Consider the following 15,156-nt stretch of genomic DNA (forward strand, 5'->3'; position numbering starts at 1 on the left):
CAATAAAGGGAAGGAACTATTAATATAACAAACTTGCTAAGACACTGTAAGCAGAAAGTATTATTCTTGAAATGGACATCAGATCATGTCAGTTCTCTGCTTCAAACTGCTCCACTGCTTCCTACTGTTGTAGAAATAAAAGCCAAACTCCTCCAAACAGCCTTAAATGATCTATCTAGTCCAATGCTATTCAACAGAAATATAATATGAGCCACACATATAGTTTTAAGTTTTCTAGAAGCCACAGTAAAAAGGTTAAAAAAAACCAGGTGAAATTAGTTGTAATATATTTTATCTAACCCAGTACATCTAATGTACTATTATTTCAACATGTAACTAATACAAAAAGTTAATTAAGTATTTTACATTCTTTTTTGGGAGTGCTAAGTCTTCAAAATCCACTATGTATTTTACTTACTGCACATGTCAGTTTGAACTAGCCATATGTCCAGTGCTCAACAGCCACATATGGCCGGCGGCTACTGTATTTAACAGCCCAGATGTGGCCCTTGCCTACCTCTCTAACCTCAATGGCACTATTTTCTCCTTCGATTTTAGGATTCAGCCTCGGTGGCCTATTTATTTATTTATTTATTTATTTATTTATTTATTTATCTATCTATCTATCTATTTATTTATTTATTTATAAATAAAAGATTTTATTTATTTATGTGACAGAAAGACAGCCAGCGAGAGAGGGAACACAGCAGGGGAGTGGGAGAGGAAGAAGCAGGCTCCCAGCAGAGGAGCCTGATGTGGGACTTGATCTTGATCCCGGAACACCGGGATCACGCCCTGAGCCGAAGGCAGACGCTTAACGACTGTGCTACCCAGGCGCCCCATCGGTGGCCTTTTTTAGTTTCTTAGGCACACAAAGCTGCTTCTCACCTCATGGCCTTTGCACATGTTGTCCCCTCTGCTTACAACAGTTCTCCTGCTCTCTTTACATAAACCAACTTCTCAATTTTCATGTAAACTTAAGTGTCACAGGCCCCCAAAGACCTTCTCCAATTGTCTTATCCAAGGGTAGGTCACCCTTATCAGAACATCTTTTCTTCAGAGCACACCCCATGTACTTACTTACACATTCACTTGATTCCTTGTCCGCCTTCCCCATCCCCATACAAGGGTAACCATAAATCTGCCCTAGTTCCTTTATATCTATTATTTGGGGACAGTTATTTATAGCACCCTTTTACTCTCAAAAGTGTCAATTTAGATGATAAATTATATGGCCACCCTAATTATATCCTTAATATATGCCCACCCTAATTATATCCTTAAGACACAGAACAGTGTCTAATACATGGTAGGCACTCATTAGCTATTTATTACACGTATTATGAATCATCATCTTATAACCTTACAAAGAATTATAGGCATTTTTCTATATGATGAATGCATTCCCGGAAAATCCCACATTCTGTAAAATCTCACACTGAAAATAATAGATTTTATGGGAAAAAACAGTGTTGTTGGGACAAACTCAAAACCTATGTGGCTTTGTAACCAGAGCTCTAATAAAAACAGTAACTGGTAGAGGCAACATATCCAAAAACATTTGCAGTAGAAATGCCTCGTTACAGGTGCTGAAATAATGCAGATGCAAGAGAGTTCTGAGCCAGTGGGGCTGCCATTAAAGCAGGCATAGGAGGAAGTGAAACTTTTCACAAGCCAAGAGCCATGCTAGTCTGGGGATGCACCTCTGAGGGGAGGTATCTGAGTGTAAATTCTGATTCCTAATTATCTTAAAATAGAGCTGAAGGGACTCCCACCTATGCAGCAGCTAAGCTTGTCTTTTTTCTCTTGCAGATAATCATCCTTCTATTCCCACTAATCCAGTTTCCCTTGCCTTCTTTATATGGATACACACAATTTCCACATTATAGTGCTATTATTCTCCTATTTGCCAAGTGCATATAAACTAACTGGTATCAAAGAAACACACATGAAGAACACTACAGGCTCCCAAACTTGCTGATTAGGGGTTGGCAAACCATGGCCTATGGGCCCAATCTAGCCTGCTGCCTGTATAATTAAACAAAATGTTACTGGAACACATCCATGTTTATTCACTCACATATGCTTATGGCTGTTTTGCACTACAACCAGACTGGAACTGTTGTGACAGAGATCTTAGGGCCCACAAAGCCAAACAAATGTATTCTCTGGCCCTTTACAGAAAAGTTTGCAGACTCTGCTTTAAATCACCATGAACGAATAGAGGGGTCACAAAATGTCTTCAAAAAAGATGTCTCCCCAGCTCCCTGGCCAAAACTCAAAAAAGGAAGGGTACAGAGAGTATTCTTCAATGGAAAATAGGCTGTTGGGGGACAACCTGTCCCTGCACCCCTACAGCAGACACCATGGCAGTGGCAACATCTCCTCTTACAATGTACTAAGACATAAGCTTGTTAGCAGTTTCACAAAGGCAAAGCTGCTCCCACCACTTTCGATCCTGCCTAAATTCTGAGGGAGTGTGGAGAGAGAAAAGGAGATCACCTGGGATACACATGTGTATCCTAAAAGTTAAAGAACTCCCTTCTGTAATGCGATAATAATTGCCATATGTGAATTTCATAATTTCTTGAAATATGTTATCTATTTTACTTCCTTGATGGTATTTATGCTTTAATTTATGGCTAACAATAAAGGCCAGCACCTTATCCTTTTAAAAAGAACTTACAGGAAATAAGTCCGATTAAAAGAAGAAACTGGTGTTTCCTTTCTCCAATAGAAAACACTACCACATAAAGTTCCAAATCCCTTTTAACTCACATAAATAGGTAACAGAGACTATAAAACATTTAGAATTTTGGGACGCCTGGGTGGCTCAGTCTGTTAAGCATTTGCCTTTGGCTCGGGTCATGATCCCAGGGTCCTGGGATGGAGCCCCACATTGGGCTCCCTGCTCAGTGGGGAGTCTGCTTCTCCCTCTGCCTCTCCCATCCCCCATCCCCTCCACCCCTGGCTTGTGCTCTCTCTCTCTCTCACTCTCTCTCTCAAATAAATTCTTTTTTTAAAAAGATTTTATTTATTTATTTGACAGAGAGAGAGAGAGAGCGCCCACAAGCAGAGGGAGCAGCAGAAGCAGGCTCCCCTCTGAGTAAGGAGCCCAATGCGGGGCTTGATCCCAGGACCCTGGGATCATGACCTGAGCTGAAGGCAGATGCTTAACCGACTGAGCCACCCAGGCGCCCCTAAATAAATATATTCTTAAAAAACAAAACATTCAGAGTTTTTAAGAAATCACTTATGTGTTCCATAAAACATAAAATGCCTATATAGTTTTATTGTAGCCAAAAACTGTTTTACTAAGTTCATCCTATATCCTATGGATTGCTGTGAATTAATTTTACTTTTCTGGATCCTTTTAGATAACCTAACATTTTTCATAATAGACTGATTGTTGTTTAAACCACTATTCCCTTGTTTATCAAATGATGGGATTTACCCCATTTTTCAAAATACATATAATCCTTTCTAACCTCCTCTATGCTCCTACATACCTGGTACTTCTATCTCTCACAGGTTTGTCTCCCTCACGAAGGTCAGGAGTTTCTTTTGAGTTCATACCAGCAAGGATCATATTATACTTATCAGTGTATGCCAAGTGCTAAAGCAAAGTGGTGCTATTATTTGTGTGCTTCCCTTGTTTTCATTCAATATATATTTACTAAGGAGCCTAACATGTTCCAGGCAAGCAGAGCTACAACACTGAGCAAAACCAGACATGGCCTCTGCCCTACTGGAGCTTGCAATCTAGGGGAGAATAAAACAACAGTCAAATAATTGCTCTGATGAAAGCATTACATAAATGATCTAAGGAAAAAGCAAAACAGACTTTTGTGAGAGCACATAAAAGACACTGACTTCATCAAGGAGTTCAGAAAATATACTCTCAAGATTTAAGCTGATACTTGAAGGCTGAGCAGGTGTTAACTAAGGGAAGGGGAAATGGTAAGGGACAACACTGCATACAGAGAAAACATAAATGCAAAGGGCCCACGGCAGAAGGAAGAAACGCATATTCGAGGAACCAGAAGAAAGCTGGAGAGGTTTGAACAGACAGCAAGGAGGATAGCTGTATGAGTCAAGACTGGATGAGAAAGGGAGAGGTCAGACCATGCAAGGCCATGAAGTCATGGTAAGAAGTTTAGTCCTTAATCTGTGAACAACAGCAAGCCATAAGCAGGGGTTTTAAGCTGTGCATGCATGTGTGTGTATGTGTGTGTGTGTGTGTGTGTGTGTGTGTGTGTGTGTGTGTAGCATATTTTCATTTTGAAAAGACCACTCTGGCAAAATATTTGAAAAATAAATACTGCTACAAAAAGGACCATTCAAGGCCTCCTAATCTCTGTTAGATGAATAAAGAAATAAATACTAATGCTTATTTGGTAGAAGGAAGCAAATGAAATTAGATATTCTTTAAAAGACAAATCAGTTCCTGGTCAGGGTGCCAGTGAAATTCCAATGTGACAGACTGACAGATGAAATCAGCCAAGGGAAGGAGTATGAGGCTGTGGATGCTGAAGCATCAGGACCCAGACAAAGCCTCAATTCCTCTTTACCCTAAGGTGCTGAGATGTGAAGCGCAGGTCACATGAGTTACTTGGCATTCTGAAACACGAGAGGAACAGACAAAGCAGCACAGAAAAATCATGCTACATTCTACTGTTGTTATGATTTGGGTCCAGATGGGCACCTTCAATCTGAACGGAGAGAATCCCCAGATCCCGAAGCTGCTGGTTGTTGCTCTGAGCCAGGATCCGTAGCCGCTCCGCCGCTTCCCGGGGGATGTTGAATGTCACACGCACACTGTTCCAAGGCTCCACCTTCTGTACCTTTAGCTTGCTGGATTCTTGGTTGTGAAAGAAAGCGAATAATATTAGTAATCTTTCAGCCACCAGAAGACATGGGACAAACAAACCAAAAACAAAAGAACAAGACAGAGCATTGGCTTGGAGGAGCTGTGAGAGCTTAGTCTTTGGCATTAGCTAGATTTCAAATCTAATCCTAACTTTACCACTTAGCACCTGGGTGGCCATGAACAAATTATTTAACCTTTTTGAAACTAACCCTTCTCTTCTTTAAAACCATGAAAAAACTACTTCATGAGATTGTGAGTACGAAATGAGAAAATATATGCCAAAAACCTAGCATAGGACCTGATACACGCACTGAATACATGGAAAGTAGTAAGATGGAGTAGGGAATATAAGAGAAGAAGAGAGAGAGACATTTAAATGAATAGACTAAGGTCTGCTTTCGGACTCAGTTCAATGCATGTGAACTGGCATCATGAGAACATTTAAGTCTCAAATTTCAGTGAAATTCTATAAAAATACAGGATGCAGATTATGCCAGTTCATACTCATTTTTAATTATTAACAAGTATCTCTGTGCAAGATAGTCATAAAGCAGGGAGAAATAATTTCTTCTAATGTCCTGTAAATGCTTCAGTTTAAGGAGGCTTTAAGTCTTTTTTATCTTTGATTTAAAAATTTTTCCTCTGCTTTACGTAAGAGTATAATTTTCACTGAAGCACACTGAACTGAAGGGAAAAACTGTAATTTGACAACAAAGCTTCAGTTAGGATATGAAAACATTACATTTCAGCAAGTCTGAAAAGTCAATGCAAACTTCAGAACATGTTTTTAAAAGAAGACACAAAAGTTAACTGAGGAGGCTAAAGTTGCTTGTAATTGTGTTTTACAGATGCAAAGTAAATCCCAGGCCCAGTTAGCTGATAAAAAAAACTTTTTTTTTTTTTCAACAACCCCAGAAAAAGTAATTGCCCCTTTTGTTATGAACTTGGCTAAATTAAGTCTTTGGTATCTTCTATTCAGTTATACATTTCAATATAAAGAAAATGGGTCATACAGGCATATGTGTTGTCAAAATCAGATCTATCTACAGATAGAGGAAAGTGCCTACATGTTGCCTAAAGCTCCTCCCAGCTCCAAAACCCCTAAGAAAGTGGTTGACATTGAAAGTTAACTTATCCAAACATGGAGTTCACTTGTTCTAATGTGCAAAAAAGAGACTACTTGCTAAGAGCAGTGAGATAATACAATCACAGAAATTTAGGAAGAATTAGGCAATATTTAGTTCAAGTCTATATTACAGGTGAGGAAACTGAGACCAAGCAAGACTAAGTGACCTGCCTAGAATCCTGTGGTTACCTAGAAGCATCGGAGATGGCATTAACATCCACCCCCTGATTCTCAGGTCAATTTCCTTTCCATTAACATTTACACCTCCAAATAGCAAAACATAGGAAGCCAGGGATCCTGGTTCCACAGAGTACAGATGCTATAGGTCTTCTTCCCAATCTAAAGAGTACTAGAATCTTATACAAAGTCTAGACAAACATCAAATATGCTTATGGTATTAGATACTTGTGATATGGTTACAAAAAATCCTTGTCTATAACATGGTTATATTTTATCAAAAGTTTTTTAACTTCCATTATACTTGAGAAGATTTGACTTAAAATACTTTTGGACCAACAATACAATCTTAAATATGGTGATAACATCATAAATCAATTTATCTGAAAGCCATAAATAAACTGATTCAGCTATCTATCCATATTTTATTTTATTTTTTAATGTAAACTTAAAGGCCCACTGTGGGGCTTGAACTCACAACCCAGAGATCAAGAGTCACAAGCTCTACCAATTGAGTCGGCCAAGAGCCCCTGATTCAGCAATTTAAACCAAGAAAAAACATGGGTAATTAAGAGCAAAGAACAATTTCATGCTCATTGACATCCTTGTCCCTATGTAATGTGACAGATCATGACTATAATATAGATTTAATTTCATGTATGCTGCTCTAGCCTGGAAAAGCTCTTATATTATATTGTGACCATGACTATGGTGACAATGATGGTGATAAATGCAACTTTTAACACATAAAATTCTCTAATACTATGCTTTACACAGAAAAAAAAAAAAAAGCTGTTGAGAAAATGACAGCTTTCCTCCTGATATCAAATCTCAAAGGAAAAAAACCCCACCAAGCCTAAAAAAGCTAATCAGCACTTGATCACATCAGGATTTGTGATAAAAAGATAAAATCTAGGGGTGCTTGGGTGGCAGAGTTGGTTAAGTGTCCGACTTTGGTTTTGGCTCAGGTGGTGATCTCAGGGTGGTGAGACTGAGCCCCACATTGGGCTCTGTGCTGGGCGTGGGGTCTGCTTGAGATTCTCTCTTCCTCTCCCTCCCTCCCTCACCCTCCATGTTCTCTCTCTCTCTCACACACACACAAAATAAATTAATAAATCTTTAAAAAAAAAAAGGATAAAATCTAGGCTTTGTACTATGTCTGATTTGAGAGTAGGTAACTGTGCTAACCAGAAACGAGGCAGAACATCTAAACTGAGGTTCAAAAACACAAATACCCACAAGACCCAGACAGGTAATCTAAGTGTATGAAGACGCCAGAGGGGAGTGGTGTGAGATGAGGGCCTGCCCTAAATAGCAGCTGCTCCTCAGGACCACTGGGGAGAGTTCTATGTTATCAGATCTTTCCATTTTTAGAGCTAAATCCAAAGTCAAGTCTGGATTTGTACGTAAAATATTTCAATTTTAAAAGCATTAGCAATTAAATTCAAACATTAAAAAAATAAACTAAGGTAGAAACATAACACATGGTTGCAGGCTGGATTCAACAGGCTGCCAACTGGTAACCTCTAATCTAAAATTTAAGAAAACATATTTCACATACATTTTAAGTAGAATCACCATGTAAAAGATCTTTCTAAGCTTTAAGGGGCCTTCAAGGTCCAGTATTGAAGGAAGGAAAGGAAACTGAAGATCAGAGAGTTAAAAACAAAAAATAAGAGTCTTAAGAATTAACTCCTATCCACTAGAGCAGATAATTTAAGCGTTACTATGTTAAGCAATACCTTATCATGTTCAGTTTCTCCATGTAGTTAAAAGAAACACAACAGCATTTCCATGAAAAAAAAAATCTAGCTCTCTGATTTCAAGCTATATTACAACGTTATGGTAATTAACACAGTATGGTATTGGCATAAAAACAAACACACAGATCAATGGAACAAAAGAGCCCAGAAATAAACCCATACATATGTGATCAATTAATTTACGACAAAGGAGCCAAGAATACACAATGGGGAAAGGACAGTCTCTTCAGTAAGTGTTACTGGGAAAACTAGACAGCCACTTGCAAAGGAACGAAACGGGATCACTATCTTACACCATACACAAAAGTTAACTCAAAACAGATAAAGATTTGATGTAGGATCTGAAACCATAAAACTAGAAGAAAACATAGGTGGTAAGCTCCTTGACATTGGTGTTGGCAATTTTTTTCAATGGGACACAAAAAAGCAAAGGAAACAAAAACAAAAACTAACAAATGGAACCACATCAAACTAAAAAGCTTCCACAGAGCAAAGGAAACCATTAACAAAATGAAAAGGCAACCTACTGAATGGGAGAAAGTATATGCAAATCATGTATCTGATAAGGAATTAATATCTGGAATATTTACAGAAATCAGGCAACGTAATAGCAAAAATCCAAACAATTCAATTAAAAAATGGGCATAAGACTTGAATAGACGTTTTTCCAAAGAATACATACAGATGACCAACAGGTACAGGGAAGGTGATCAACATCACTAGCCATCAGGGAAATGCAAATCAAAACCACAATGAGATATCCCCATATATCTGTCAGAATGGCTACTGTCGACAAACAAACAAAAAACAAGTGTTGGCGAGGATGAAGAGAAAGAGGAACCTTTGTACAGTGTTGGTGAGAATGTAAACTAGTGCTGCTACTGTGGAAAAAGGTATTGAGGTTCCTCAAAAAATAAAAAAATAAAAAACTATCACATGATCTAGCAATTCTACTTCCGAATATTTATCTGAAGAAAACAAAAATAATAACTCAAAAAGACATCTGCACCCCATGTTCACTGCAGCATTATTTATAAAAGCAAAGACATGGAAACAACTTAAGTGTCTGTGCATGGATGAATGAACAAAGAAAATGTGGTATATATATAGAAAATGGAATATTATTCAGCCATAAATAAGAATCTTGCTATTTAAAACAAACATGGATGGACCCTCAGGGCATTATGCTAAGTGAAATAAGCAAAGACAAATACAGTATGATCTCACTGACATGTGGAATCTTAAAAAACAAAACAAAATAAAAACAAAAACACCAAGCTCCAGATACAAGGAACAGACTGGTGGTTGACAGAGACTGGGGGGGTGGGTGAGAGGAGTGGGTAAAATGGGTGAAGGGGGTCAAAAGGTACAAAGTTCCAGTTATTGTCACAGGGATGTAATGTACAGCATAGTGACTATGATTAATAATACTTTATTCCGTATTTGTAAATTGCTAAGAGTATATCTTAAAAGTTCTCATCATAAGAAACAAAATTGTGACTACGTATGGTGACAGACGTTAACTAGATTTATTGTGGTGACCATTTCACAATATACAAATATGGAATGATATGTTGTATATCTGAAACTAATATAATGTTATATGTCACTTAAAATCCTGTACTTAAAATCAGCCTTTCAATCCAGTATAGCAGTTTTACATTGTAAAACTCAAGATAATCACAGAAGAGCAAACACTTTTTAAAAAGAGTAACAAGAAGAAAATAATTAAAGCAAATTACCCATGTGTAACAAATTGGGCACATTCTCCAATATTGTGTCCAATTTCCACTTGAAGTCTTTATCATCTATATTTCCTTTGAAGGCCACAAAGATTGTGGAATCCTCCAAAATACTATCACTTTTTGTGTCATCATCTTCTAGTCCAGAATCAAAATCCATCTCTGAGTCTTCCATTGTTGATGAACACAAGGAAGTATAGATGTCTTCTAAGTTTGGAAGGTCATCCAAAACCATGGTGAATATTATTCCAGTAGCATATGCCAAATGGAGAATAAGAAAACCTTTGAAGAAAGAAGATAAAAGGTATTACAATGCATAATTATATAATCAACAATGTATAATTCATTGTTCTGTGAAAACTGTAACTTATTTGCCAAGTAATAAGAAAGCACTCTATAAAAATTAAGAAATTACAGAGAGGATAAATTAATTAAGATATTCTGTAATAATTAACTCTTAAAAATACTTGAAATAGGGTGCCTGGGTGGCTCAGTTGGTTAAGCATCTGCCTTTGGCTCGAGTCATGATCCCAGGGTCCTGGGACCGAGTCCCACATGGGGCTCCCTGATCAACGGGGAGTCCGCTTCTCCCTCTGCTCCCCCTCTCTGCTTATGCTTGCTGATTCACTCACTCTCTCAAAAATAAATAAATAATCTTAAAAAAATACTTGAAATAAAAATTTACCATTTTTTAAGAAAGATTTTATTTATTTGTCAGAGAGAGAGAGAGAGCACAAGCAGTGGGAGCCTCAGGCAGAGCAGGCAGAGGGAGAAGCAGCCTCCCTGCTGAGCCAGGAGCCTGATGCAGGACTCGATTCTAGGACCCTGGGATCATGACCTGAGCCCAAGGTGGCCGGCCACCCAACCGACTGAGCCACCCATGCGTCCCAAAAATTTACAGTTTTAAATAGAGTTCCTTTTATTATGTTTATGTCTATAAGGTCATAGGCTACCATTTGGTAAGCCTGTAATATGGGGAGGAGGGAACAAGAGATCACAAGAAAATAAAACAAGTTCTATTTTGAGAATTAATTTATATAAGCATTTGACTGACCCCAGAGAGCAAGGGGCTCCCCAAGACTCCCCTTATTCCTGTCCTGACAAGTTTCAGAGGAGCCAATGTTTTTAGAGCCATTCTCTTTCTCTAATCTGAAAAGTACAACTTGACCCAACTAAAAACATCCAGAGGACTACCTAAAATCCTAAAGTCTCGAGGACCCTTTAAAATAACTTTTAAAGGGTTAATAATAGTGATATGGCTAAAGATGATAATTCAGGAACAAAACAAAAACATTTTTAAATACTTTTAGGAAAGGAAAGTAAGTGGTTAACACATGTTTAGGGAGGGAAAGAACTATGTCCAGGACAGAAATAAATTACTTTTTAACTTTTAGATCTACAGAAGTCACATTACCTGCTATTTTCAGTTATGCTGTCTACCAAAGAGTACCTGTACTAAAGATCACACCATGTGGCCATTTTCTCCATTAGCTTTGGGACTGAAGATCACATCCTTAACCCAAAAGTGAGTGAACATTAATTTTTCAGCATCTCCGTTAAGTGAGGATGGCATGGAAACATAAGAACCTCACATAACTCTTCTAATTTAAAAACATTCCTTACATAAGAAACCATAATTACAACTATATGTTTTTTATTTTTTATTATTTTATTTTATTTAAAGATTTTATCTATTTATTTGTCAGAGAGAGGGCACAAGCAGGGGGAACGGCAGGCTGAGGGAGAAGCAGACTCCCCACTGAGCAGGGAGGCTGATTCCGGACTCAGTCCCAGAACCCTAGGATCATGACCTGGGCAGAACGCAGATGCTTAACAAACTGAGCCACCCAAGCATCCCACATCTATGTGTTTTTAAAGCTGGATAAGAAAAAAGGGCTGAAAAGAAATCCACTAAAATGCAAACAAGTGATAGTGCTAGGTTGGTAAGATCACTGGTAAATTTTCTTTTCCTATTTTCCAAATATGCTAGAAGTCACTGGGGACATGCAAAACTAAATATGCTATAATATGGCTATATTATCAGCACAAATGGAAAAAAATGTATCCACTTTAAAAAACTGTGTAACTTTTTTTTTTCTTTTTTAAATAGTCACTTAAACTTAAGAGCAAAGACTTTCCCAAAACCAATTTAAGCTAAAATCTTAGAGGAAAAACCCTCTGTTTTAAGTAAATTTGAAAGGGACAAAAAAAACCCTTTTACATTTGAGCAGAGCACCTTACAGCTTCGCAATTATATCCTTTTCTAGTATTGTGACTACTACAAAGGAATAGTGTGATTTGAGTGGTTAAGAAACAATAGCATTCAGAAAATCCCTTATAAATAGAATTGCCTTTAGTCAATTGTCATCTGTACTTTACAGATTTTAAAGAACTTTAGAGGTAAATAAACAAGACTAAAAAAGATTTTAGGGCTTAGAAGCTGCTGCTCATGAGGAAAAAGACTGATTGCTGAGACTGCCTGAAATACTGGAACTATTTAGTAGTTCCAGCTGGAATGACTACAAGAAGAGAATTTCAAATTTCAAATTTAAGATACGTTTCCAAAAGAATCTTAAACTGGAAAGAAGGAGACCAACTAAAACCCCTGGATTTTGATAGTCTTCCAAAGAGGTCACTGGTCATGCCATGAAGGCTGGCAAATCTGGATTTGGAAAACCATTTACTGGCAGACACAACATATCAGCTAATCCAAATTCAGGAACTACCGGTTTAAAAGTACTATGGGCACAATACAGATGCTTAAAAAACAAAGAAATTAAAAGTCAATATGAAAAAAATTGCTGGCCTCCCCTCCAAAAACTTTTTAAAGAAGTTTCTTCCAGATAACATAATCATCGACATACTGTCCACTTAAAATCTACTCTTTAACAAAAGATTTACAATCAAAATGATTATCAAACCTTCAAGTGAAATGCAGTTCAGTGCCCTGCTCTTAGAGAGAGAAAACAGATTATAGTTGACTAGCCTGAAACTCATTTGCTCACTTACAAGAGAGCCATGTGCTACCTCTCCAGGTTTGTTAAGATTAACCACCAGTGAATTTCCTCACTCACCACATAATAAATTTCCAGAGTATCTACTGGTTTCACTTCTAATTGGAGCTCTTTTCATCTTTTATAAAGAACATAAGAATACATGTGATATCCAGGAGAAATTTAAAAAGCAAGCTTATTATTTATTTTACCTTTCCAATGCAGAATGAAGTAGATTTCCAAACTAAACCATTTCAAGGTAATATTTCAGGACAGCTTACCAGCTTCAGTTGATAAAGGAAAGCTCTTTTTTATAGAAGAATGCCAACTTAAATATAAAAAGTATTATTAGAAAAATCACAATTTTGTGATCCCTAATAAAGTAATTCAGAAAAGGATCATTAATAAGAATAAAACATGTGAAAAATTGACAGAGAAGTAACTGGATATTCACATGATGTCAAACTATCATCCCAGAGATATGCTGCTTGACAAAAGGAAAACTAACTTCATAGTGGGAGGCTCTGGCTGTCATCACCTAAACACAATGACCAACCTGTGCACCACTAACAGAAAAAACCCAGAAATTATGTAAGTATTAACTGCACCGTATTACCAATGAAATATTACTGCCAAAAAAGTTTAACCTGAATCTAACAAGTCTTTATACAGGAGATAGAGGAATAACTTAAATAACACCATGAGGAAATAGACAAATCTAGAGGGTAGGATTTCTAGAGCATAACTGGCTTGGCCTCTTCAGTAAGTCAGTGGTCGTGAAAGAAAAAGGTGGGTGAAACTATTCTACGTCAAAAGAGATTTAAAAGACTTAAAAATCAAATGCAGTGTATGGTCCTTTATTAGGTCTTGGTTTGAAAAAAAGAGATGTAAATCGCATTTTTAGGAGAATTAGGGAATTACTGCTAATTTTTTAAAAAGATTCATTCATTCATTCATTCATTCATTTATTTTATTGGGTGGGGGGAGGCAAAGGGAAAGGGAGAAAGAAAGAATCTCAAGCAGACTCCCTGCTGAGCACAGAGCCTGACACAGGGCTCGATCTCACAACCCTGAGATCATGACCTGAGCTGAAATCAAGACTCAGACACTTAACTGACAGAGCCACCCAGGTACCCTGGGGAATTACCACTAATTTTGTTAGGCGTGATAATAATGGTGTTATGGTTATACAGGACAATGTTCTTACTGTTTAAGACATGCATACTGAGGGGCACCTGGGTGGCACAGCGGTTAAGCGTCTGCCTTCGGCTCAGGGGGTGATCCTGGCGTTATGGGATCGAGCCCCACATCAGGCTCCTCCGCTATGAGCCTGCTTCTTCCTCTCCCACTCCCCCTGCTTGTGTTCCCTCTCTCGCTGGCTATCTCTATCTCTGTCGAATAAATAAATAAAATCTTTAAAAAAAAAAAAAAAAAAGACATGCATACTGAAGCACTCAGGGGTAAAATGTCATGATGCTTATAATTTACTTTAAAATAATTGAGGGAGTGGTGCCTGGGTGGCTCCATTGGTTACGTGTCTGACTTTGGCTCGGGTCATGATCTCAGGGTCCTGGGATTGGGCCCCATGTCAGGCTCCACACTCAGCAGGGAGTCTGCTTGTCCCTCTCCCTCTGCTCCTCCTCCTCCTGCTCTCTCACTCTCTATCACTTTCTCTCTCTCTCAAATAAATAAAATCTTAAAAAAAATAAAATAAAATAATTGAGGGAAAAATAGATTAAGCAAATATGGCAAAAGGCTAATAAAGGTTAAATATAGGCAATGGGTATATAGGTGTTGATTATACTTTTGTTTGTAGTGTAATTTTATAAAATATTTGAAATTGTTCATAATAAAAATTAAAAAAAAAAAAAAAGAAAGAAAGAAAAGAAAAAAAGCAAGCATACCAGCAACATAGTACTGCTCCAAGGTAAAACTCCACCAGACATCAGGAAGGCTTAGAAGCTTACTTATGAACATATTCCAAATCACAGTAGGATTAAAAATAAATATATTTAAACATAAATATTTATAAATATATTACTTACATACTTATAAGTAATATAAATTTATATATCATATACATTATACATCTAACCAGCTAATAGGCACCAGATTTACATTTAAATCTGAAGAGAAAGGACTGGTACAGGTAGCCGAATAATGAGAAAAGACTGTCACAGGCCATTCAGATTATCAACTTGGCTGCCATCTGAACAAAAGACAAGACCCTATGATCTACATGAGAAATCACAAACTCACACACTCACAGGAGTCAGGCAGATAAAATAAGAGAAGAACACTGGATGTTAAACGCATTTGCACATTCTGTATGAATGATTTAGGCAACAGAAAACTCACATACCCATTTATGCTAAGCAGCCACTACTCTGCTCCAGCTTATTACTTTATTTTTGGAAGGATGGGAGGGGTTGTGCAGGCCCAGCACTACAGGTGTTCTGTTTTAAGAAAAGACTAAAATCCATAT

At 37.5% G+C, this 15,156-nt stretch overlaps 1 protein-coding gene across 6 annotated transcripts in view; it reads right to left on the bottom strand.

The window, feature by feature from the left end:
* Positions 1 to 15,156, bottom strand: part of NCOA6 (nuclear receptor coactivator 6) — a 97,523-nt gene that overhangs the window by 44,909 nt on the left and 37,458 nt on the right. For all 6 annotated transcript variants that reach the window (XM_040638209.1, XM_040638211.1, XM_040638210.1 and 3 more), the window contains 2 exons: positions 9,679 to 9,960; positions 4,706 to 4,861 (listed from right to left, as the gene is read on the bottom strand). In XM_040638209.1, coding sequence (XP_040494143.1) covers positions 4,706 to 4,861; positions 9,679 to 9,913 — 391 coding nt within the window. In that variant the 5' untranslated portion in view covers positions 9,914 to 9,960. The remainder of the gene's footprint in view (positions 1 to 4,705; positions 4,862 to 9,678; positions 9,961 to 15,156) is intronic.

Source organism: Ursus maritimus, unplaced genomic scaffold, assembly GCF_017311325.1.
Source record: "Ursus maritimus isolate PB19 unplaced genomic scaffold, ASM1731132v1 scaffold_22, whole genome shotgun sequence".
Lineage (NCBI taxonomy): Eukaryota > Metazoa > Chordata > Mammalia > Carnivora > Ursidae > Ursus > Ursus maritimus.